The sequence below is a fragment of the Dendrobium catenatum genome, unplaced genomic scaffold (genome assembly GCF_001605985.2).
Source record: "Dendrobium catenatum unplaced genomic scaffold, ASM160598v2 fragScaff_scaffold_1414, whole genome shotgun sequence".
Taxonomy (NCBI): domain Eukaryota; kingdom Viridiplantae; phylum Streptophyta; class Magnoliopsida; order Asparagales; family Orchidaceae; genus Dendrobium; species Dendrobium catenatum.
The window spans coordinates 691,002-717,951 of record NW_021319876.1 but is presented as its reverse complement, the minus strand read 5'-3'; the positions used below and the strand labels follow the sequence as shown (position 1 = coordinate 717,951).

Sequence of the window (26,950 nt, the reverse complement as noted above, 5' to 3'; positions counted from 1 at the left end):
TTCTTCTAACGTTATTTGCTTTCGATGCAGGAAGCCTAGACATATGAAAAATCAGTGCCCTAATTTAAGAATTCTTCCTACGAAAGAAAAGGGCAAGGCGAAGCAAAGTTTAAACTAGAAAAATAATGAAAGGCAAAAAATCTCATGGACAGATCTGGTTTCTGAAGCATCGGACCAGGAGAGAAATAATGGTTAAAGGCCTTTCGCGTTTTTGTGTTGTGTTTTTTGTTTTTATGTTTTTTATTTTTATTTTGTGTTTTTGTTTTATTTATTCTTTGAAATTTTTGTTTTCGTGAAAGTTTTTCTCTGATCAACACTTGCATTCACTTTTCTAAAAATAAAAAATATACTTCATATTTTTTCTTGAAATCTTTGGTAAGTTGTGTTTGACTTCTCTAAAACAGTCAGAGGAATAGAACTCATGATTTTGTTTCTCTTTCTCTCTTCTTAAAGAGGTTATTTTACTTTTGATTCAAAATCTTCATCATATTTTATATTGGATTTTGAAACTGATTTTTTTTTCTTCTCCATACATTTTTTCTATCGCATAGGAATCTTTTGCAAGATTGTTGAATCCATCATAAAATTTTCATAATCAAGTTGTTCGTGTTGTCAATAATTTGGGTTTACTTTGGTTTTGAAAATATAAGAAAGAAAGTATATTTTTTGAAAATAATTAAAAAAGGGACCAATGATGTCAAACCAAAAGATTCGCAATGACGCCAAATTGAAAAAAAAATACACAAAGTGTATTAAAAATTAAAAGATGTTCAAAGAGCCATTCAAGTGATAAAGGGCATAAAATGAGCCCACAAAAAATATGCTTATTTTTTCTTATACTACTAAAAACTTAAGAAAATATTTGATATGTTCGAAACTTGTGCTTGAAAATGTTGGTTCCTGATTCAGCAATTCGTGCATTGATCTTATATTAGATATGGTTTATGAAAGGAGTTTTGAAAAATTAATGTTTCTTTTTCCCGTTTATTCCTTGATTTGGATATTGAATTAAAATTTTTTTTTAGCTTTTAAAGGAACTTGAGCTTAGATTAACAATTTATGAATTTCTTACTTTTTCTGGATTATGCGTTGTCAATCCAATTCTACTAAGTTTTTTGATTAAACATTTTATTCCAATACAAACTCATTCACTTACAAAGATGTGATATCTATGCATCCATCAATGACACATTAGTCATTTATCTTATATGTATATTCATACATATGCATTTATTTTCAATTTTCCATAATACCTTTCCAAGAAAGGTAAACACTAATCCCAAGGAAATCAAGTGATTTCCTATAGAGTTGTCACTATTGGGGCCCATAAACCCTAGCTAGCCAATATTAATAGGGTTAAAATATCGACATTTACAAGCATCAAATGCACAAGCTTGCATTATATACATATTATATTCCAATAATAGTGTTTAATAAAGTTTAAAACATAATTAAGCATAGTTTTATGTATTACAAAATTTATGATTTTCATGGACAATAGTTATTCATAGAAAACAAGATAAAGAATGTAAACTATTTAGAAAACTATGCAACAATCAAAATTACAACGCTAACTATCAGATCATGTTAATATGGTAACATGCAAGATGTGAATGGATTATCACATTTTAGCATACACATTAATCACATACAATGAGTAGCTAGGGCTAAACCCCAAACAAGGAAATATATGTTTATCCCCTACTTAGTAAAGAGACACCTACCAAAATGAATGCACAATAACTTGAATATTTCGATTTCGACGCCAAATCTTTCTTGTCATATATTGAGATGGAAGAGTTTCCTTCTTATTGTGCTCAATGTAAGGTTTTGAGCCATTCTAGAGTTGAATGTCATATTTTGAATCCTCAATTAGCTAATAATCCTACTCCTATTGTGGTTGATGGTTTGGAAGTGGTTTTGGATGATAAAAATGTTGAAAATGCTGCTCTCGATCATTCAAGTGAGAATGGTCCTTTTGATGATGGTGTTATCACATGAAATGTCATACTAATTTATATGGGTGAGAAATATCCTATTGAAGATGTTGTTAACACTGGCATTGATTTCCCTTCATTTGGAAATGATTCGTTAGTTCCTGCTGTTGTTGAGAATGTTCAGTTAGTGGATATTGCTTTATGTGGCGGGGAGGATGATGGTGGTAATGACTTGGTTAAATCTCCTAGAGATGCAATTATTGATGGTAATCCTGTGGGTGCGGTTTCTATGTTTGGTAATGAGTTGATGAATGCGGGTAATAGAGAATTTTGTAATGTTAATACAGCCGCGGTGATTGCGGTTTCTAGCAGCTTGGATCCTTCTATTGATCCTTCCATGAATTTCGCTGATTTGAATGGTTCGGACTCCTCATTGGGGGAGGATGTGAATGAGCTTCTTGTTGATGTGCCAATTGATTTACTTTCTTATAATGTTTTGAATGCCCAATTTGGGCATTAGTTCGGGGGAAATTATTGTGGAACAAACTGACTAGCTTGAGGGTTCTTCGTCTTCTCCTTGTGAGACTAGTGACATGGAGGTGTATCAACAAGAAGATTTGTATGATCTGAATGTTAGTCGTGTTGTGCAAGACGATTTTTCTAGCGTTGGTAAAAGGAGAAAGCGTAAATCTAAAAAATAGACAACGGTTGTCCTCTATCTTGGTTGATTGTTCTGGTTGGGATTTCAAAATTGTGCTTGTTGTTTTGTTTTGGTGGGCTTGGTGCTTTGTAGTGTTGATTTTGTTGTTGAGTTGCTCTGTTGTGGGTTGGTTTTGTGTTGTTGGCTAGTGGTTTGCGGGGACTTGATTTTTCTTTTGTTGTTGTTTTTTCATGTTATGTGCAGATTGCCATTGGTTGCAATTATATGGAGCTTGCGGATTTGGGGGACTGCTAGTCGGTGCCTGGCTTTTCTGTTGTATTGCCGTTTCCAGTTTCTCTCAACTTTATTAGACATTTATTCATTTGTTTTAATTGTTTGTACTAGACATGACCATTAGCTCGTAGGTTTTACTTCAGATGCTATATTTTAGGGAGCTTTTGGTTCTTTAAGAGCCTGTAATTTTTTTATGCAATGTGTAGGCCCCTCCGTAGATTTAAAAAGAAACACTGTGGAATGCAAATGTAATACTATTCTAAATTGTGTATGATGAATATGTCCGACATTACATTAATGAATATTAAAATACATTAGTATTATTGACGAACAATTAGAACAATTAGAGACGATACAAGTGATTTTTTGGCACATTAATTAACGCATTAATTCAAATTTATGAGAAAATTAGGTACTTAATTATAATTAAGCTTGTTAATTAATATCACACTTACCGACTTGCGCATGGCTCACATAAAAATTTCAATAATATGTGAACTTTTTCAAAATAATCACATTCAGCTCTCCGTAAATCCCAAAATTATAGATCTAACCGCATCTCTATATATATATATAACGTGTACATAAATTTCTGGGGCAATTATGTCTTTTTATAATAAAATCTCAAAAGCAGAACTCTTAAACAAATAATTTAAATTTGCTTTCAAGTATAGATAATCACTTTTAAAAATATTACTCAAACATATCTCATTATTGAAACTCCATTTTATTGAACGGCTTTTTCTCAACCTCCTTTTCTAAAACTCCTTTTTATGTAACCATAAACTGAATCAAACGAAGCCTAAGTGTCATCAACTACTGACAAACTAATAAGATCTTGCTTCTAGGGCATTGGAACCCATTCCCGCTCAACTCCTTTTACAACCTCCTCTTTCCGATTACCTGTAATGGATTAGCGCTCGTGTTCCCGATCTGAGCTCGCAAACTGAAGCCTCTCTCTCTCTCTCTCACTCCATTTCCATTCTCAGGCTTTGCACTCGATGCCAACTATGGCGGGGAAGTCGACTCGTCTCCTTATACCAAAAGAAGAGGTCGAAGGCGACCGCCAGGGAACGATGGACTTCGTTTTCTGCAGGATTGGTGAGCCCGTCCCACTAATGCCTGCCCACTCCGACTCCGCTTTCGATCTCTCCAACCCACCGTTTCAGCCTATAGCTGTCTCCGAACGCCACCGTCTTCTATTTCTAGCTCATACCAAAGGTTCGGCGGCCCGTTACCATCTCTCTGTTCATTCATGTTTTTCTCTTTCGTAATACTCATTCTGTCTCATTTCCAGGGTTTTTGATTGCGAATACCAAGGATGTAATTGAATTAGCGAAAGGCGTTAAGGGGAAGGGCACATGCGTGCAAAGATCGAGTGTTTTGGATGTGCAGATTGGCAGGGTTTCCATCTTAGCGCTTTCTGGGGATAATTCAATGATTGCAGCGGCTGTTGGTGGAGAAATTCACTTGTTCTTTGTGCTATCTCTCCTCGACAAGGTACAACTCTTTCATCTATTGATACTTTGGTTAAGCCCTTAACATGTCCTCTGCACTAGCTAATCTTTTTTTTCTCTAATTTCGTCTGATTTATTATGATCGTAGTTACCAATCATTTCTCATTTAAAAAAGTTTCATTTTTGAGGTGCAAGAGCCAGCAATTTCATGCCACCTAAGCAAATATGGAATTGTTAAAGATTTGAAATGGCGAAGAAATTCTGAAAACTCCTTCATTGTTCTATCAGGTCATGGCTTACTATGCCATGGATCTTCTGATCTTCAGCTCAAGGACGTGATGGACAATGTTGATGCTGGTTTGTACCAATTCCTTTTTCAGGACGTCATATATCATGAATTAATGATTTATTTATTGATTATATTAATATGCAACCCTCCCATCTTAATTAAAGCAATTGTTGAAAATGTTTCATGTTGTTTCTCTAATTCTCTTTCACATTGCAGGAAGTGCATCGAGGTTATTTTTGATGCATTTTTTTTGCATGAGCAATTATTAATGCTTGTTAAAAAATGCCTTTAGAGCGTGCATATTATAGTTACCGAACTAGTTTATGTACTTCTTTTGTACTTATTACTTATTACACCTTTAAGAATGGTAACCATACAGAATTTGGGAAATACTTGGCTATTTTTTTATTCTAATTTTTGTAAAATTTGCCTCCTGGTTTGTCTGTATGTAGAACGTGAGTGAAACTTTTTCCATTTGACTATAAGTGTTATCCTTTCTTTTATGCACCCATGCTTAAGAAGGCACATAACCTGAAAAAATTTGGTTATTCCCGTGGTTTTATTTTTTTCTGTATTTGTTAGCTAGTCTATTTGCTTATTAAGCATGGATATTATCTGTTTTTCGGTTGACTTTTCATGTTTGCCTTGCTTGCATCCATCTATGCACGAGATTTATTTATTTATTATTATTTCAAGAGATGCGATCATTATGTTTCTCTCTAGAACCAGATAATTTTAAGCTGTTTTGTTATTCTTAACATTTTAAACTTGTAGCTGACTGGAGCGTGGATGGCAAATTTGTTGCTATTGCAAGGAAGGATACTGTTAGCATCTTATCATCCAATTTTGAGGAAATACTTGGCATTCCACTTTTGTTTCAGTCATGGGCTGTTGATTCTGGATCAGAAATAAAAGGTAGATTTTGTAGATTTTTTTTTTACATGCATTTTCATTTATTTTATTTTTAGACTGTTGACAAATAATTGAAAGTATGGCTTCTAGTTCAAGTTGTTTTATTTTTCTATAGTTACCAATTTACTTTTATTTATATTAGGGAGTTCGAACCAAAGTAGAGTAGAGTTGGGTCAAATAAATTAGTGATTAAAGTTATATTCATCACAAAAGCTTAAGCTTATGGGCAATGACCAACTAATTGCTATTCCAACGCCAACATATTTTTAACAATAAAAACAAAAACCCAAAATAATTTATGAACTTTTAGTCCTAGACTTTTGATGGTGCCCAACTAGTTCCTTAATTTTTTGAAATTGATCCAAATTAATTGAAAAGTTTATCTCGCCCGCGTACGATTCCTATGGAGGGTGATGAAGACAGACATTATTCCTTTAGCGATGTAGATGGAGGAAGATGTGAGAATGTTATTTTTTCCCGAACAAAAATCTATCATTATAATCATGTCTTCTTCACAATTCTTTTCCTCAAGAATCTTGTTCTCAATGCACCACTCATTATGATTTTCATTCTCCATCTAACGATCATCATGATCTCTAGTATTCTTTCTTCCTGCATAGCTCATCTACAATCTCCCATCTTCCAGCATAGTTCATTTACAATCTCCTATCTTCCTTCTCCTATGAACCTTTTTGTTTGGCAGCGGAGCTTGATTAAGAAATGAAATTAGGGATTATGATAAGAAAAAAAAAAGAAGCTATTAAAAAATGTTAAAGACAACTATACCTTGTACTTGCCCCTCCTTTTACATTATAATTATAATGATGGGACTAATTTGGATTAATTTTGAAGAGTTAAGGTACATATTTAGGCGTATTCAATAGTTTTTGACTAAAATGACCTACAAAAAGCCCATGGATCATATTCATCCTTTTTTCCTTCTATTTTTAAATATCTATTAAATTCAATACTTGCACGCCTTAAAAAATCTCTCCATCACGTAAGAGGACCCTCAGATGAAAGCTTCATCTAGTATCATGCTCTAAGAGCCTATTCAATGATGTGGACCCATTGTGGGAGTCATAGACTATTGAACTTGGCCCAACCATGGTGAAAGTACGACCAAAATATATGATAGCCATCAACCACATAAACCATTTGTACCTAGTCAAACCATTGCTTCTAATATCACTTTTTAAGTGGTGTAAACTAAAGGGGGGGTTCAAGTTAGGTCAGATATATCAATGGTTAAACCCGTATTCAACCCAAAAGCTTAAGCCAATGAGTGAGGGCCAACAATTTGTATTTTTATGCTAACTTATTTTCAATAATGCATGCGATAAGTCCTATATTCTCTAGTTCCTTGTCAATTTAATTTTGCAAACAAATTTTATGAGATGTAAAATTCAAAATATTCATTCCATTGAAAAATTTATTTATATTGCTACATATGAAAAATAGTGCTATATAACATTTTTTTAATCCATTGATTTTAGAGGCAATCTTAATTCTTGCTTAGGTTCTTGGGTAAGGCAAGGTGTGGCCATAACGTGTTACACATTTCCTAGGTTGCATCATTACTAATGCGTGATGAGACGGATACCTTGCTTTAAGGCTCTAGGCTACGAGGGCCCATCTTGCATTCATTGAAGTGATGCATGATAATACTTCAAGAGAAAATGAATATAATGCTTAAAAAGCTTTAAAAGTTTTGGGGAAATAAGATAAATATTTTTTTCATGATCATCATATGACAAATTATAATGCTTAAAAAACTTTATAAGTAAGAGAAATAAGAATGTGCTTGAAAATAAGTTGAACAAATTGTAGGTACAAGAGCTTACAGTTTTGAAGTAGTAAATCTTGAGGATGGAGAAGGCGTATAATCATTGATAGAGGAAGTGCTAGAGTTTAATGAAAAATAGAATAGGACTTATAATAAAGGTGAAACATATAGTAGACGAGATTAGATTATCCTTTGGCTCTACATATTACAAATTTAAACAATTTACTAGGCTTATTTAAGGTAATCCATTTACTAGGAATTTGAAATTGGAATATGAAAGGAGTTTAGAGGTTCATAGTTTTTTCCATCCTACTTTAGTCTGATGATTACCACTTTAAGAATGGTTGTATTTATGCCTCTTTTAGCATCTCATTTCACCTACGCTACCGCCTAGTACCATGGCCGTTGAGGATCCATATTGCATTCAGATGCCGAGCACTTTTATTCATAGATTTTATCAAAAGTTCTTAATCTTTGTGTACAGTGAATTATTTACTTTTTGTCTTGGTCAAGGGGGTGGGGTGGGGTGTGGGGGGTATAAAGCTTTCACCATTATACAATCAGCATGATAATTGGTTATGCTCATAGTCTTGATAGTGTACTTAGGTTGAATTATTTGGAAGATATGCATCTTTGAATTGTTGACTTTTAATTTGCTAAGTTTGATGCTTATTTTTCAGGAAAAATGATTGAATTTCTTAATCTTGAATTGGCATGGGATATTTTTTGTCATCAAGATAGTTTCACAACATTCGTTGCTGCCTTTGAAATTTAGTTTTTCTGGTCATTTTGTTGTAAAACTTTTGAATTTGTTGAAACTGCATGGTAAAAATATTTATTTGGATATTGACATGAACATTCATGGCTTAATCCTGAATTACAATGGCTTATCATTTTCATGTTTCCCCGGAAATTAACTATTAAGCATGCTGGAAATGGTTGCATGAAGTTGATTAAAATAACTGCATATTCATGTGGAAACTTTCAAGTTGTTTGCTTGAGGAAGCAATGAAATAATTTTTTGAAGCTGTAAATGCCCACGACTTATTTTGGTTTTCTTTTATTCTAGACAAAATCATGTATTCATATATATAAGTGCATGTCACTTTACTGCATAATATACGAACTTTTACTATATATATTCAATGAAAACATATCAAATTTGTTCATATGAGACAATTGATTTTGTTCTTATTCCCTGTGAATATATCTCATAACAAATGGATAAATATCCTGACATTACAGCATAAACAAAGGAAAAGAGGAACACGAGTTCATAAAGCTGTACTGATACTATAGTTGTCTTGAACTTTGTTTGTTTGTTACTTGGGCAGGTTGTAATCCCGAAGTCTACCTTTAAGGTCTTCCAAGTCGTAGGATCCAAGAAGTCCTTAATGCGAACAAATATACTTGATTGATGGATGCACACATCTTTAGATGTCAAAGAACACATTTGTTATTTTGAAGGAGAGTGTGAATAATCATCAGTGATCTTTTTCCTACAAATGATTAAAAAGGGGCTGCTGATTTTACCAAGTAATTAAATACTAGGATTATCTATAGTCAAATAAGCCATTGATTTACCCTAGCTCAACTTAGATAATTTAAGAGATTTTTTTTTTTGTTGAACCATACGCGCATGGCACTAAATGTTACATGATAATTATGATTGCTTCTTCCCTCTTGTCAAGCTTATATCAAACCAACTTTAGACTAGAAAGGTCAAATTTTGGGGGATTTTCCCAAGACTGCTGATTAATATTTAAATGAAATGATGCTTGCTCCGGCCAAATGCTTATTATCACTTGTATTAGTCAACCGTAAAGCTGATGGAATCTTTCTCGTATTACTTTAAGTCTCTTTAGTCTCTAGGAATAAAGTCAGACATTCCTCCACTTTTTGTGCATTATTCTAAATGCTTTTGGAAGCTTTGGCCTCTTTTTAATCTGTTTTGGCTTGTATTTTAATCAAAAAGAACTTAACCATTCTTCAAAATAGATATTTTGTTTCCAATCATTTATTTTCCCACTGGATGTATTTTCTAGTGGATTCAATCAGGTGGGTTCGCCATGATAGTATTGTCATTGGGTGTACACAATTGATGGAAGATGGTGATGAGGAAGGATATCTAGTTCAAGTAATTGTAAGCGGGGAACACCAATTTACAGAGGTTAGCTTTTTTGACACTAGTTTGTAGCTGTTACATACATCATTATCTTGCAACTTGGTACCATTAAATGACGTGTATCGTAATTCTAAAGTATCTTTGTGCCCTTGAAACTAGCGAGCTTGCTGTTTGCTTCTGTAACTGATTAGTGGTACTCATGTTGGTATTCAAACCCTTGGAGCGTGACTTTAAATTTCATGTACAGTCCTAATGCTGTTTAGGGTTTGAAAACACTTAACACTCATGTCATATGGCTATATCAGATTGAATTAGGAAAGAAAATCTTTTGAATTTTTCCAGTTAAAAACCCCCGTTGTTCTCTATATATATAACACTTTGGCCTGCTCATCATCATTAACATTGTCCCAACCATATGCTGCTTGCTAAGTGAATCCTGCAACTTATTCCTTTTATGTGTTATATTATTTTCATGAACCTTTTTACACAGCTTCTAATCATGTTGCCTTTTGTTTTGACTCTTTTCCTTGCAAATCTTTCTACATTTTGTATATCTAATTGCCCACTCTATTGATGTACATTTTATTCTACATTGTAAATACTCAAATTTCTTAAGCAAATTTTCAATATATTATTTCTCATAGACTCATAGTTGCCTCTCCCATTATTCCTCAAATGTAGTTATTTCATAATTCACCTTTCCTAGCTGTCCTGCACAACCATCTTAGCATCATATCTTGCCGTTCTCATTTTTCCAATGCTCAACTTGGGTATCTCTTATCAACAACTTCTTTGTTACACAACTCTAATTCATTTGGTATAATCAACTTAGGTTTCATTTGGGACAGCTTTTTTACTGCTTTCTAAAGTAGCTTTATTGTACAAAAATTTCTTGAATTAAAAATTTTTATATTAGAAAGTTGTTTTAGAAAGAAGTAAAAAAGCTGTCCCAAACTAAGCCTTAATTGCAATTTTATAAAAGGTTTCTTTTGAGTTTCATTAATATTATCTTATTATTTGTTCTTTTGAGGCACTTATTTTGATTCAACTTGCTTTAACTAAAAGTGATTATGTAGTAGTTTATATTCCTATCTTTTTTATCCAAAATACTTAAGCTTATCACATATAATTAAAATACTTAAGCTTATCAAATATAGTTATGACTTAATCTTCTAGCAATATTGACAATAGTCAGGAATTTTACATTCCCTAAAATCGCAATATATTCAATATTTGCGTTATAAATACCAAGTTTCATAACTTTTAAGACTTCGTTTACCAATTTAATAAAAATAACTAACCAAATAACGCTATATCATCACTTTCATTATGTTTTGTTAAGTGTTCTAACCATTATAATAATATAAAAACTTAATTATGATATTTGATATAATACCATTGTTTGAAATTCTTTGGACATTGCATTTCTACTTTTAATATCAGTTATTATTATTTCTTATGTATCTTTTATAACTTCAACATGGATTTGATGCTGACAAGAATTCGAGTGATTTAGTATTTCATTCACTCATTTTTGTAGAATTTATATAATTCTTGGAGAGCTTCTAATAAGAATATACAAAATCAGAGAATAAAAAAGCTATAAGATAATCATAATATTCTATAGATTAATGAATTGGGCACAGGGATCCCATGTATCCATAAGTTGGCAGCAATAAAAGAAAGGAGTAAAACGAGGAGGAATGCTAAACTTTTTAGGAGTGGTTGGTGGCCAACTGGGGTAGGCACCTAGTTGGGTAAAGTTATGTGTCGGACTACTGAAGGTGGAATTATCGAGTAGATTGGTTGGAGGAAAATTAGTGGGCGTTTCACAAATATGCATGTTTTTCCTTAATGGCTGACAAAGCAATTCTTATGATACTCATATGAAGATGCTCATCCGTGTGGATTGTTAGCATTGTTTCTCTTAAGAGAGATTTAATGGCACGATGGTCTTGATCATATATCTTTTCAAGATCAATAAACTTCATCTGAAGGTTCATTTATTGATTTGTTATTTTCCATAGTTACTTTTGAAAAAAAAGTAGCCTCTATTATAAATCTTTCTTGATTAAAATCAAATTGATCCTTTAATATCAATTTGATTTTTAGAAGACTGTTGCATTAAGCTTTCCAGCAATTCATTATATGAATTGTAATTGTGATTCCTTTGCTGATAACTAGATTTATGAAATGCTTTTCCTGTCCATTCTCTTTTTTTTTTTTAAATTTGAAATGCTTCGATATCTCAAAGAATTTGAAGCCCTATCTTTATGCATCTTCTTCAAATTGAAATTAAAATTTTGGATCGATATGTTATACACTTTATGATTCTGTTTATTACACTCTTCAAATGAAATGTCCTTAAAACCCCCGATTAATATATGTTTTTTGGAAGAAATGAAAACTTTGATTTGGTATTTAGTTGACATTAAGGACCCTTAGTTTTCTTCTTTCTGAAAAAGGCAAAAAGGCTGCCATACCCTTAGTCTTATTTCTTGTTAAATTTAGAGAATTGGAGAGGGAAAAAGCTTCTTTTTATTAGATAAAAGACAAAACTATCCCTATTTATGGATCTATATAGGATATCTTAATAAAGAAACAAATAATTACAAAATCATGCATAATTGCCTTAATATAATCCTTCCTAAATCAGCCACCCATATATGAAGAATTCAGAAAATTGGAGAGGGAAAATGCTTAATTTTATTATACAAAATTATCCGTATTTATTGATTTATACAAGATGTCTTAATAAAGAAACAAATAACTACAAAATCATGCATAGTTGTCTTAATATAATTCTTCATAAATCAACCACCCAAATATAGATGGAGATCGGTGTGATCCAGGTGAGCCTCCCACAGTAAGAAAGGCCGATGGTGGGACATCAGGGAAAGTGGATTAATTATCCTTCGGGTTCGTCTCCCTCTCGGTTCTCAAGGGAAGACCAGCAATAAAGGCATGACAATTAAAAATTAATAATTATTTTTAGGGTTGCGACAAGATTCAAGAACAAAATTAGAAACACACTTCTCAAGCGCCCCAGCACTCGACATGCAAATCTCCTCCTTCCCAGGTCGTCCGATTCCACCTGAATAGACTCCTGTTCAATCAGCTAGTACAAGTGTACGCAAGGCCTTTGATCCCTCTGGTCTGATCGTAGGAGAGAGTGCAGGTCTTGCACTCTTGTTTGTCCCTGCCCCCACATGAGATGGAACTCTCAGCTCTTTCTAGACACATGCATGATGAGGTCTCACTCGACTCTGGACATCACACGCAAGAGGAGCCATCTCGCTCGATTTCTCCTCGGTCTTCGATGCACAAAAGAAGCAGAAGGACCAATATTTTTTAGAATTCCGATAATAAAAGTAGGTGGAAGGATCAGTATTCCTCAGAATTCTGGCAATGAAAGCTGGTGGTGGGAATATGTATTCCTCAGAATTCCAGCAATGAAGGCTGGTGGTGGGAACTTATATCCTCAGAATTTTGGCAATGAAGATCGATGGTGGGAACCTGTTCTCTTTAGAATTCCAACAATGAAGGATGGTGGTGGGAATTTATATTCCTCAGAATTCCGGCAATGAAACCGGATGGAAGGAACAATATTCCTCAGATTTCCGACAATGAGGCCGGTTGTGAGAACCTATATTCCTCATAATTCCGACAATGAAGGGCAGTAGAAGGACAACCAGTATTTCTCAGAATTATGGCAATGAAGGCTAGTAGTGGGAACTTGTATTCCTCAAAATTTCTGCAATGAAGGCTAGTGGAAGGACCAATATTCCTAGGATTTCGGCAATTAAGGCCAGTAGTGGGAACTTGTGTTCCTCATAATTCTGACAAATGAAGGTCTATGGTGGGAATCTAGCTCTGATACCATGTTAAATTTATAGAATTGGAGAGAAAAAGCTTCTTTTTATTAGACAAAACTATCCCTATTTATAGATCTATATATGATATCTTAATATAGACCTATTTATTCATGCAATCTATAGAATTTTATTTAGTAATAATTTATTTGCAAGATAAAATGATGGTCACTTACGGGGTAAAAAATCAATGGTGTTGATGGTTGTAGTATGGGCCAATGACATTCAATTATTATAGTAATTTTTAAAATCACTCAAAATATTTTAAAATTATTTTGAGTATTTTTTTAAAATAATTTATTTATTTTAAAATAAATAAAAAGTTCAAAATAGTTAAAAAACACATCAAATAAGTATTATTTTACCAAAAGAAAAACTCATCCCTAATAGGTCCTTTGCAAATGCAATATAGTTAATAAATAAATTATTAGTACAACAATCAAGAGCATATATTGATATTTTTATGCACATCTATGATCATAAATAAAGTTACAAGCTACTTAGAATCTATCAAAATAAATTGTTATATATCAAGAAGTTTTCAAGTAGACATTTTAAATAACAATAATTTTATAAGAAATCATTTTAAAATAATCATGAAAATAAAAAAAATCATTAACCTGAATTTACTTTACACATATCCAAACAATTCCAAAGTATTTCCTTTACATTGCTTTCATTTTTTAACCAGCCAAACAAAAACTCTCTTATAATAAATAAATAAGCAAAATAAAAAAAATGAAAATGCTGTTTAAAATTATTTGACTTTAACTTACAGTCAAATGTGGTAGAGATTTGAAGCGGCTTGTATTTAACTTTCAGCCAATTGGGGTGGAGATTCGAAGCGATATTATTTTCTGAAGATTTAAACAATAATAAAGAGATTGAAAATAACTTATGTTAAAAGAAATGAATCATAATATAAAAAAACTAATTTAAATGCATATATTAGTCAAATATCCATTTAAATTCTTGTAACTATTGAGAAAAAACTTTATAAACTTTATGTTCAATATTAAAGCTTATGTTTAAAATTTATTTAAAAAATATCATTCTAAAAGAAAATAATATTCCATACTTTTTTTATAAAATCTTAGTTCCAAGTTTTAATTGATAGTATTTTATAATTTATATTAAAAGAAATGCATCATAATATTAAAAAAACTGTAAATATTTTATAATATATATTTTATAATTTATCATTTATGTAAAAAAATAATATATAGATTGATGAAGTTTGATTTAGTAAATGAAAATCACAAAATATTAAAACACATAAAATTTACAAATTCAAATGATGAGATTGATCCTCTCAACAAAAAATTACAACTTTTTATGACATTGTTCCTGAATAACATGATCTTTATTATAATTGATAAGCATATTTGAATTACAAGTTTAAATTTACTGTTGTATTCAAACAGTTTTATTCAACTTGCAAACATCACTTATGATGGCCACTTATGATTATCTGTCTTCATAAAGCATATAATTAGCCTCACAAGGAGCTAGACCACATATAATCTGCATATTAAAAATTGAAATTCAAGCATTTAGAAAAATATAACAAAAACAAATTATAACATTCAGATATATAACAAAAATATATGATGGTTAACTTCTCAAATATTTATTTTTATTAAAAAAATGAAATCTTTTTGCTTGTTATCAATCCTTTTACACCAATAAAATCATACAACAAAAATGAAACTAATTAACTTGATGTGATCGTGTATAATCTAGTATCTCTATTGCATCAAAAAATTTAGAAAATATTGAATTAAATAAATATAACTAAAATTATCTAAATAAAAAAAAATATACATAAGCTACCACTTGAATTTTTGCCATTGAAACCAATTTCAGATAATAAAAAATGCAGAGCCTGCCACTTGTTTTTAAATCTTTTCCGTTGAAACCAATCTTTGAGAGCATTCATTCCCTTATAATTAACAAGGGTGTATTTATTTCAATTTTTTGGCTGCGCTTCTTAGAGTCACATATCTTTGTCGTCGAAACCATAGAAGAAAGAAACTGCAATTTATGATTACCAAGAAGTTGGCGGCGAGGCTTCTGACATAGAGCTTTGAGGCCACCAATGGTATTTCATGTTGGTGAAGAGGCAAAGAGCTAGGAGGCATTGTTTTGCCAGCAAATAGGATCTATATATAATGGAGGATGATAATTGTTCTTAAGAGAATGACGAAAGATGTAATTACTGATGGTTCAACTTCACAGACTCTTCCACTATGGCAGAGGAAACGAAAAAGAAGCTAAAGGCTCAACTTCAGGAGAGTCTTCAGCTTCAATAGAGGAAATGGAGAAGCAACTGACGGTTCAACTTCATGAATCTCTTCCACTTTAGCGGAGGAAACACCGATATAGAGAAGAAATTTATCGTTCAACTTCAGGTGACTCTTTGACTTCGGCAGAGGAAACAGAGTAGCAACCGATGGCTCAATTCATGAGCCTCTTCAACTTTGGCAGAGTGAAGGAAGAAGCGACAACCAGATTATAATTAAATGAAATGGATAAACATTAGTTAAGGAAATAATTTCGACGGAGGGCTTAGGTTTACCAAGAGGCAATATTAGTCAAGAAAACGGATAAATTAAGAAACGCCTGAAGAGAAAAAGAACACAGTAAATAAATGAAAGAATAAATGTTAAAAAAAAGTGAAAAATAAAAGAATTTATAGAGTCATAAATGAACGTTGTAGATTAATTTAAAATTTATAAATGAACGGTCCGGATTTGCTATGAGTGGAATCCCAAGTCACTTTTATATAGTAATATAGATAGTATAGATATATGATATCTTAATAAAGAAACAAATAATTATAGAATGATGCATAATTGCCTTAATATAATCATTCATAAATCAACCACCCAAATATGGAAGGAGCTCGACGTGATTCAGGTGAGTATCCCACGGATTCCCATCATGGCTGTGGAATCAAGAGTCAAGGGATGGCTAAGATTTTAACACAAGGGACTGTTGGGATTTAACAAAGATCGACATGATTCAGGTGAGCCTCCCACGGATTTTCATCCTGGTCGTGGGATCAAGAGTCACGGGACGGCTGAGATTTTAATATTTCTGAACAAGGAAAAAAGGCTCCTATATATATATTTGGAAACCTGTGATTTCTAAATTTTAAAAACACATTGTAATTTCTATGGAGATTAGAATTGTCGTAATTAGAGTGATCCCTTTATATGTTGCCCTTCTCTGCAAATTGCTGCTTTACGGTCCATGAAAACTTGTATATACAACATCTCAGCAGGTGGCTGTTGTTGTGTGTATTTTTTTAAAATAATATATACTGTTTTTATTTTTAGTCATTGGATGTAGAAAGTCCCTCCATTGATCATAGGTTCCATTATTTGGCTTGCGTTGAATTCTTGGGCTCTTATTCCTTTTGTTATTAGATAGGCATGTTGAAGTTAGCACATCATGCCTATTAGGCATTTTTATAGTGTTTTTTTTTATGCTTGATGGTTCTGAATTGTACAACGGAGCAGTAGCCTTCTTTGAGTATTCTATTTGTCTATTGAAGCCTACTTGTTTGCTTTGTAGGTTTCCTGCAAGCCAGTTGTCTTCTCTTTTCCTGATTTGTTTGAGGGGCTTTCTGTTGATATGCTTCCAACTGGAATGGGGCCATATTTGCTTGCGGACTACTTGGATTGTTGGTATGACAGTTAATAAATTCATTATTCTTTTGTTCTCTATTATTTCTTAAGTGTGTGGTTAAATCATCTGCTTTAGCTTTCTATTTATTTGAATTTTATGAACTACCTTTGTATTGGGATTTATAATAATCCATTTGGGTAGCATTTTTGTAGTTTTCATTGGCAACTCGCAACAAGGCAAGCCTTGTTTCTCCTACTTATCCCTTTATACTAACTTAATGCACTTAGGTTTAGCTTTATTCTTCTCGTGCTAGTTTTTGTTTGAAAACTTTTTGAGATATTTGATAAAATTTTGTCATCCCTTAGCTCAGGTTATTTTCTTCTTTTACTGATTATCTTTTCTCTTATGCTATGTTTTGGGTGTTTTTTTTTTGGAGGTTTGACAATATTATCCATCACTATAGGCTTTATATATATATATATATATATATATATATAATTTAGTCAGTTAAGGTAGTCAATCCAACTTGACTATAGGGTCATTGCCAGCAATCATGGACTACGCCATCCAAAAAGATCTTGTAAACGTTCACGTGGGGTGGGGAGGCTCATCGAAGGGGTTGATTTTCATCTCTTTTTGACTAGCATGAGGCTTTTAACCTATTTGGTGTGGCTTATTGCTAATGCTCATACTTCAGCCAGTGAGGAACATCTGGGTTTAGATCATAACTGTAATATAGCGGTGTTGTCCATTCATAATAACCAGCCTGTTAGGAAACACATGCCATGTTTTTATTGGTATGCGATTTTGACTATGATTATAGTATGGATAAAAATTAAAAATGATATGACATTGGCTCATTGTGAGTTTTATTCAAGCTTAATTTCACCATCTTTGGTTTTTTGTTTTGTTTTGAACTTACCAAAAGTCTTGTATTTATCTTTGGTAAATTTATGCAGAAGATGAATTTAGGGCTGATTTGAGCTCAAAATGATTGTTATTTCTTAAATTTTTAGTTTTTTTTGTTGTTGTTATATATGCACATGCATATTGCTTGGCTAGGTGCACATAATATCTGGATCAATGAAGCAAAACAAATAGATGGTGATGGGTTTCTAACTAACCTGACTTGGTGTATATGATACCTAAGCTAAGTTAGTAGAGAACTTGAAATATATGGGGTCATGGTTGGCATAACCCGGCATACATGATATTAGATTGGGTAAACCAAACAAGTTTGGTGGTGATGATGTTATATATGTTATATAAAACCTTAGGCCAAGTGGGGGCTTATCAAAGTTGATTATTTTCTATTGATTTTAACTAGCAGAGGGTTTCTATCTTATAAGGTGTGCTTGACGGCCAATGATTCATACCTTAACCATTTAGGAACTTCTGAGTTTAGATCATAGCATATTTTTTAGTTTAGATTATAACTATAATGTAATGGTTTCATTACAATTAGACTAATCTCCCTATCATGAGGCACGTGCATAAGATTTTGAGTGTGATAATATGGATATGCATGATATGACATTGGCTCTTTATGAGCTTTATTTAAATTTAAATTTGTCAGCCTTAGTTAATTGTTGCAGAAGATGAATATATGGAAGCGTTAAACATGAAATGGCTGGTTATTGCTTTACTTTTTAGTTCTTTATATATATATATATATATATATATATATATATATATATATGTGTGTGTGTGTGTTCATTTTTATGTCATAGATCCTCTGAAGTTATTACTAGTGATGAATATGCCAATCATGATATACAAGGTATTTGCTTTTATGCTCAAGAGCTTGATTTGAACGACAAACTCCTCCAATTGTTATTATTTTGATGACTAATCCATTATAAGGTTTACTCACTCTTCATTAGCATTATTGTACGAATTTCGGTTATCCATCTTTGACATAACATGCTTTTGGATCATTTGTGATTCGTGATTTTGCTTCTGCATTAATTACCTCTTATGGGGTAGATTTTTCTTATGAGGATTATGAACGCATAATTTGCCTATCATACCCTTTTCTCCTTTCACTGTTCTTCTGATTTACTTGAATTTTAGATTATGACTTTTCTTCACATATGATAAGTAATCACTTGTTTTCTCCTTGATCTTTCTTCTCTATCCCTCATTATTATTGATTGTTATTTGTCTCCTATGTTTGGAAAAGGTTGTATCTTTATCTCTCAAAATGCTTATCTTTCCCAGATTTGTTGTCCATTCCAAGTCTTTTTGTTAATTTGCTTTCCATTTATTGTTTAGCAAAATATCATGATTTCCTTACAATGTGTCATCCACTAAGATATGTTGCACAGGGCAAGACTAGACTTTGCAAGTGTAATGAGGCCATCTACGGGCTGAAACGAAGCTTTAGGAGTTTTTAAATAACTTTTTTGCAAATTCTTGCCAAACTTAGCTTTTGCAGCAGCACAATTTATCACTTTACTTTAGTTAGACGTTATCTTGACAACCTATTTAGATGATATTACTTACTGAGAGTGATCAAGAATAACTTATTGATGTAAAACACCATTTATGAAAATGTTTTGACTAAATTCACCGTTCAAATACTTCTAAGAATTAATTTTGCCTACTAGAAAGTAGTAGTTTTCATATCTCAAAGAAGTTATGAAATTGATCTCTTAGAAGAGATTGATCTTTTAAGTTGTAAATCTGCTTACATTCTCATTGACACAGAGAATGCTTGTAATGAAGAAACATTTTTGAGGACGTTTCTTTTTGTCACATGTTGGCTGGTAAGTTAACCTTCTTATTGCTAATAAACCTATATCTTATTTGTTATAGAAATCAATAATCAGCTCATGCAAACTCCATAATAGAAATATTTGAACCCTTTTATGTGTATCCTAAGGTTTACATCAAGAAATCCGTGGAGATAGGACTACTACATTTTGAATGGACACCTCAAAACCAAAGCCTATCTTGATGTTGATTACATTGGTTCATTTGATGATAGAAAGTCTACATCTAGATATTACATATTTGTTGGAGATATTTTTGTCGTATGGAAGAGTAAGAAGCAAATATTGATGACCATATCAAGTATTGATATAGAATATAAAGCCTTGGCATACTATACATGTAAAATGATTTGGGTGACGTTATTCATGGATTAAATTGGTTTTTTAATAACAAAACCATAATGTTAGACTGTAAGAATCATGATGCCATATATATGGCTCGTAATCATGTTTTGATGAAATAACCAAACATGCTGATGTTACTTATCATTTGGGATGCAGTGCCATCAAAGATTGTTGCTCCTCATATTTCAGCTCAGAACTATAATGGATATTTACTAGAGCTTTGGGTCTACTTTAGTTTTCTAAATTAGGTAAAAAATAGGGGTGTCAAAATTGGTTAATAAGTTGGGGTTGAGTCCAAGTTGAAATTAACCCGACTCGAATTCAATCAACTTGAACTGACTTGTTTAATAAGAGGGTAAAAAAGATGAATCGAGCCTAACCCGCTAGCAACCTGAATGACCAGAACTAGACTAAATAACCTGTCATGGTTATATATATATATATATATATATATAAGGGTAATTGATAAAAATAAGATGTCCATATCAACAAGCAAAATAATTTGAAGAAAAAAATATTAAATGGGTCACTTTCAAGTCAAAAGTAGGTTTGCAGGTCAAACCGAAACCGACAGGTTTATTAAACGGGCAAAATTCTAGATCTGAGTCCAACCCATTTATTAAATTGGTCTATCCAAACTCTGGTTTTTTGGTTTGGGTTGTCGGGTCAGGTCATTTATTGGCACCTCTTATTAAAAAAATGTGATGTTGGGTTAAGATAATTTTTATGGTGAAGCTCACAACTCGATGATGACCTTTTTGGATGGTGGTAAAATGATCTTCTATGGAAGAAGGTAGAAGGGTGACCAGGTTTTTTTTTTATGTATTTGGAGTTAGAAAATTTCTTGCTGTGTAAGAGTAGGCTTAATTTGGAGTGGAGGGGTAGGGAACTCCATAATTTAAGTTTTAGATGTCGGTGAATTAATTAGAAGTGGAAATACCCCAATGTCAAAGTGGGTAGTTGCACGCCTTGACTTTAGTAAGTTTTCCCCTATCATTAAATGCACTTGCTCAATCCTTTAACAAAAAATGCCCATAGCGCATCTTGTAAGTTAAAAGATAAATAGTAAAAATTCATTATCATTATTGAACATTTATCGTCAAAATTTCTTTCCCATCAAAATTTCTTTCCCAAAAATTTGTCATCTAAAATTCTTGGAGAGGTTTAAAAACATTAACTCGGGCACATCAATAAGAATAAATTTTTTTTCCTAGGAGTTCACTAATCTCCTCTTTTTTGGTTTTATTGCACGCAGCCATCCATCTACCTCCCCGTTTTGCTCTCAAGGAAGTCAAATTCTTCTCCTTGCGAGCTGCTCCTGTCCTCTTCTCCTTTGCACATGGCTTGACGTTGCTAGCCTCCTCCACAAGCATCTCCTAATATGATTGTTTTTAGGTTATTTGAATGAGTGATTGAGTTGCGAATATTTAAGTTGAATTGTCACAGTGAACATGCATCATAGTTGTCCTTTTGTAGGGGAGGTTTGACTTATTTTTAATTTTTAATTTTTAGGGAAAGGGGTTTTAAAGGCCTTTTGGAGTTGTTGGGGTTGGGTGGGTGATATAAAAGGAAGAGGGGGAGGTTTGGAGAGGAGTTGAGGTTGGAGTGTTGGTTGTGGGAGGGTGGTCGAGACTTGCTTATAGGAGGGGAATATGTTAAGTGTAGGGAGGAAACTGGAGAGGTTGAGAGGATCAATATGAATTCACTGAAGTTAAAAATGATCAACCACTAAATTTCACCAAGGGAGTAACGCAACCACCAAAATTTTCACACAAGTTTTACACAAGCAAAAATAATTTAATTCAACATTAATCATTGCTAGTGTTTAGACTTATGAAGATCCAATCCTATGGTGGCCAATTTCCAATAAATTTGGAATTAAATTGGGGTACTTAACAACACTTCCCATGGATTGGTGACTTTGCTAATCATGCAACAAAAAAAAGAAAAGAAAACAATCAACACAAAATAAAAGCAAGACACAATAGGACAATTTTATTGAAGCTAAAAAGAAAATAGAGTGATCTTAATATGCAATCAATCTTCAATTATCCTTGATTCTCGCTCGAGTGGCTGACTTTTGAATGGAGCCAATTTTGGCTTAGTTGCCTAGATATTTGTGTCGTGAGTTATAATTATAACCATGATGCTTTCACCATCTTGAGCCATGCTCCATGCTCTTATTCAAACCTCTGTCATGCATTTAGGCATAAGTAAGCCTTAGCTTTTGTTTAGGAAAATTTCCTTTTTATAGTGAATGGGCAACTTTTATTTGTATGTCCTTCAGGATGCGTTCGTTATTCATTCCCTTATTTTACATAATCTGTGTTAGATAAAATGCATTAAAATCCCTTTCCTGCAGCATCTATTTTAGCTTAAGAGTCGTTTTCTTTGTCTTCATTCTTGCTCGATATCTATGATAGCTTGAGAGTCACTTTCTTCTCCTTCTTTCTTGCTGCTTGTTTATTGGCATTACCGCTATCTGCTATGGCCATTTCTTTTTCTTCCGTGACTACTATAGTGTGAGAGTTCTTACACCATATCCTTGTGTCCTTTTTTGGGATCGAAGTCTGACTTATTTTTAATAGTAGCCTGATTTTCTTCTTTTTTTAATTTTACCTTGACGTCCTTTTAATAGAATCTGAAGCTTCTTAATTCTGTTCTCCATAGCCTGGTTTTTTTTTTTCTTTTCAATGTTGCAGAAAGGCTTATGTTAAGGAAGATAAAAGTAGACCTTAAAAGACATGGTTAGAATATATTAGAAATAGCCTTTCTTTTTTAGATTTAAAGGAAAATTTGACTCTTAACAGGACACAATGCAGCAAAAAGATTCATGTAACTGACCCCACGTAGTGGGATAAAGACTTGATGTTATTGTTATTTTAATGTTGCAGAAAGGCTTCATTATCTTCTTCATTGGCAATTTCCTGAGAACCCTTTCTCCTTCATTTGCTGTTGTCTCCACCGCTGTCCGTGGATCTTCATGATTTCATCAGCGCTGGACTGTTACGGGTCACCTAGTGGAATTGCCTTCCTTCCTGTGATACCAAGCTGGCAATGAGGAATGACTTGCTCTTTCTTTTTTTGCTGTTTTCGTTTCTGCATCCTGAGTTCGTAGATGATTACTTTTTCTTGTACAGTTGTACACTTGTACTTGAGTTTAATTAATTACACAGCCGTAGGTCCCATATTTTGTGGAACATGTTCATTGGACGCCAAGGAATCAAATGCCGTGCTTGTTCTTCATTTTTTTTGATTTGGTACTTCTGATTTTTTTTAAATTGCTGAAGGTTGTGAAGCAATTTTTTGTTATTTTGTTGCAATTTAGCTACTTTTATTTGTGTAATTTCTTATATATTCTTACAGTGAATTATGTATTCCTTTCAGGGATGTTGCAATCACTTCTAATAAAAAGAATATTGATCAGCATATTTCATTACTAAGGTGGTTAGTTAAAGACAATGGATATGAAGTTGTGTCCTTTGAATTGGGAAGTGACAAATATATACCCAGGATTGATTTGCAAGGTATATTGTTTGGGTTCAGTTTTTTTTTTTTTTTTAATTTTTATTTAAGTGTGACTAAATAATCAGCAGCATTATTGATTTTTGGGATTTGATGCTTTGAAAGTGTTCAATTTCTCAAACTATTCATTTAGCTTGTTTCATTGCTACTACTTGTCCAATAGTTTTACTTTGAAGTACTCAATATATTAAGATCAATCTTTTTTCTTTTTTGTTTTAATCGTATTAGTAAAACAGAAGTTGGAGATGCTTTAAAGAAAATGAAGTGTGGAACAGTAGTAGACCCTGATGATATTCCAATAGAAATGTGAAAATGCTTAGCAGATCAAGGAATTTCTTACTTACTAAAGTTTTAATATTATTTTGAAGACTAAAAAGATGCCAGATGAGTCGAAGAGTATAAGGTTTTTATTTTTAAGAATAAATGTGATGCACAAGGGTGTGCGAATTATAGATTAATTAAGTTAATGTGTCATACATGAAAATTATGGAGGTGAGTAATTGAGCATAGATTTTGACTTACACTAATATTTCTCAAAATCAGTTTGGATTCATACCCGATAGGTCTTCTATGGAAGCTATACATTTTTGGAGTGGTTTGATGGAGAAATATAAAGAGTAAGGAGGATTTACATATGGTATTTGTTGATTTGGAGAAAACATATGATAAAATTTCAATGAAGTGCTTTGGAGAGTTCTAGGAAAAAAAGGAGATAATAATGCTTATATTCAAATTCTTAAGGATATGTAACATGAGATGTTACTTGTGTTCAAACAAAAGGTGGTTTGATCAAATATTTTTCTATTTTAGTTGGACTACATCAAGGACCAGTTTTAAGCCCATATCTTTTTGCTTAAGTCGTGCATGTTCTTACTAGACATTTGCTAGAGGATGTATTTTGGTGTATGCTTTTTGCTGATGATATTCTTCTTATCTTTAAGATTAGAAAGGGGAGTTGATGAAAAGCTTGAATTATGGAGGTCTACCTTAGAGTTTAAAGGTTTTTGTTTGAGTAGATCTAAAACCAAATACATGGAGTGTAATTTTAGTAGTGATAGATCTGGTGATGGGGTTGTGACATTGGATAATCAAGTCATTAAAAAGTGTGCACGCTTTAGATATCTCGGATCTATTTTTCAAAGTGATGGTGAAATAGATGGGAATATTATTAATAAAATTCAAGTTGGATGGCCGAAGTGGAAGAATGCATCAGGCCTGTTGCATGTGGAAACCTCCTCATGTCATGAAATGTCTTTTGCTAGTTTTTGGCTGTTAAATGCATAGAAAATAATGGTATCTCAATCTACATTTGCCTTAAATTCATACATAATTTTGTCTGCATACTGCATTATTTATTGCTGCGTTCTTTTCATGTCATGTCCTTCATGCTTGTTGGCGTGTCAATTGTGGAATATTGGCTGAATGGTTTTTTCAATTTCAGATGATGGAGATGACAATTTAATATTAGGCCTTGCTGTCGATAAAAGTTCATTGTATGAGAAAATTAAGATACAGAGTGATATGGAGTTCAAAGAACTTTCACCGCGATGTATTCTCCTGTGTCTTACCTGTGATGGAAAGCTTACCTTGAATCATGCTGCTTGGTAAATTAATGAACTCACATGTACTATTTTCAGTTTTGATATAACTATTACTTTGATAAATGTTGAACTTACAAATGAATGAACTTTTGTTGGCCTCAATTGTCTCCTTAAGTCGCTATGGTACCTACTGTCTAATGTAGGGTTTCTGAACCTTCTCATTTGACGAAGATGGTCTCCCCCCATGGTGACAATAATAAGGAAGTTCACACTTTAAGTTCAGCTGAAAGTGAGCTGGAGGTAAATACCTCAAGGCTGAGAGCTGGGCTAGATGCTGCAATTTCAGATAAGATGCAAATTATCCCGGGTAAACATGATATAGGTGCAAGTGGGTGTGTGAAATGATTTGATCTAGTTATCCTAATTTCCACGTCTGCGAAGTTGTTCTTTTCTTTTTCTCAAATTTTAGAAGCTTTCAACATTTATGTTATTTCCTCTTTAGAATGTAAGTAATTTCATCAGGTGGCAAACTGGGGAGTCGGCGAACATTAGATGGTGTAGAGCCATGCTCACAAGGACCTGGCATGATAACATCTAGTTATTCAAGAAGGCCTGCAATTGAAGAGCCTGAGATGCTTTCTAATTCTGGAGGCTTGGGCACTAAATCATCTGACAATGTGATTGCAAGCGACTCATTGATGGTTAAAGGAACTGGGTCTGGCCATCTTGCTGGTTCAACTATTACTGCAGGATCTGCATTTGGGTTACGAATGGCTCAGAACGTTTTTGGAGTAGATGGCTCAAATGCAAGTTCATCCTCTACTGTAAAAGGAACTGGGGCCAGTAGAAGTCTTAGTTCAACTATAAACGAGGGATCTTTATCTCAGTCACAAACTCTAATGCCCTTCACAGTTGATGCCGCAGATGCAAAGCATTTATTCACATCTCCAGGTGAATCAAATTCGGCTAGAATAGGAAATAAAGTATTATTTTCTCCACCAAGTAATTCTCCAGCCAATTTTGCTCCTTTTAGCAAACCATTTGGTACAATGGCGTCATCAGAGAAAATCAATCAGAGTGGCGTGCAAGCCTCTTCTACTAAGTCAGGATACACAGGGTCAGCATCCATCCTCCAGAGCTCATCGGTAGCAGCTTCAGTAAAGTTGCCTGGTTCTCGACAACAGCTCCTTGGTAATTCTACATCTTCCAAGCCTCGCCAGAGATTGGAATCTGAACCACAATTTTCTAAGCAGTTTTACAATGTAAGAACCTCGGCAATGATGCTCTTTAGCTTATTTTATTTATTTGATATTTATATTGTTTAAATTTTTTTCTAATGAATATTTGTTTCATTTATTATTATTTTATCATGTCCTTCATGTATGTGATCTGCTTTGAAGTCACGCTGATGGAGGTGCTCTTGAAATAATAGCAATGATAAATAAAATATGGTTGTAAATCTATTAGGGAATCTTTTCGTAATAATATTTAACCAATTTTGTTAGTGTTTGCACTTTTAATTTATTTAATAGTTCTTGATAAGTTTTAGTTACCACTTTTGCTCTACAAATTCATACCTTATGATTGAGAATTCTGTTGTAACATCATACAGATGTCTACTTGCAGAATCTGCAAAATATCTCCTAACCAGTATAGTTTGTTGTTCAGTTATAGGAAACTTCACTTGGAGTGTAACACTCTGGATTTATAAAATACTATTTGATTCCTATTTATAATAGAGTGAAAACATCCAATATTGCCTGTTATGATAATGAGCTAAATTGATCCTCTTTAGCATGGTTTTCTTCTCATGTTCCATT

General features: G+C 33.0%; 1 protein-coding gene across 5 annotated transcripts in view; it reads left to right on the top strand.

Annotated features, from left to right (window-relative positions):
* The first annotated feature begins 3,701 nt into the window (after positions 1-3,701).
* The window catches only part of LOC110111427 (nuclear pore complex protein NUP214), a 33,197-nt gene continuing 9,948 nt past the window's right edge, over positions 3,702-26,950 (top strand). For 3 of the 5 annotated variants that reach the window (XM_020843316.2, XM_028699927.1, XM_020843315.2), the window contains exons 1-10: positions 3,702-4,092; positions 4,169-4,371; positions 4,517-4,685; positions 5,392-5,532; positions 9,361-9,485; positions 16,892-17,004; positions 23,452-23,591; positions 25,031-25,193; positions 25,334-25,512; positions 25,653-26,392. In XM_020843316.2, coding sequence (XP_020698975.1) covers positions 3,873-4,092; positions 4,169-4,371; positions 4,517-4,685; positions 5,392-5,532; positions 9,361-9,485; positions 16,892-17,004; positions 23,452-23,591; positions 25,031-25,193; positions 25,334-25,512; positions 25,653-26,392 — 2,193 coding nt within the window. In that variant the 5' untranslated portion in view covers positions 3,702-3,872. Of the gene's footprint in view, positions 4,093-4,168; positions 4,372-4,516; positions 4,686-5,391; positions 5,533-9,360; positions 9,486-16,891; positions 17,005-23,451; positions 23,592-25,030; positions 25,194-25,333; positions 25,513-25,652; positions 26,393-26,950 lie in introns of those variants that run through there. The other 2 variants (XM_020843317.2, XM_028699928.1) reach the window with 2 other exon arrangements.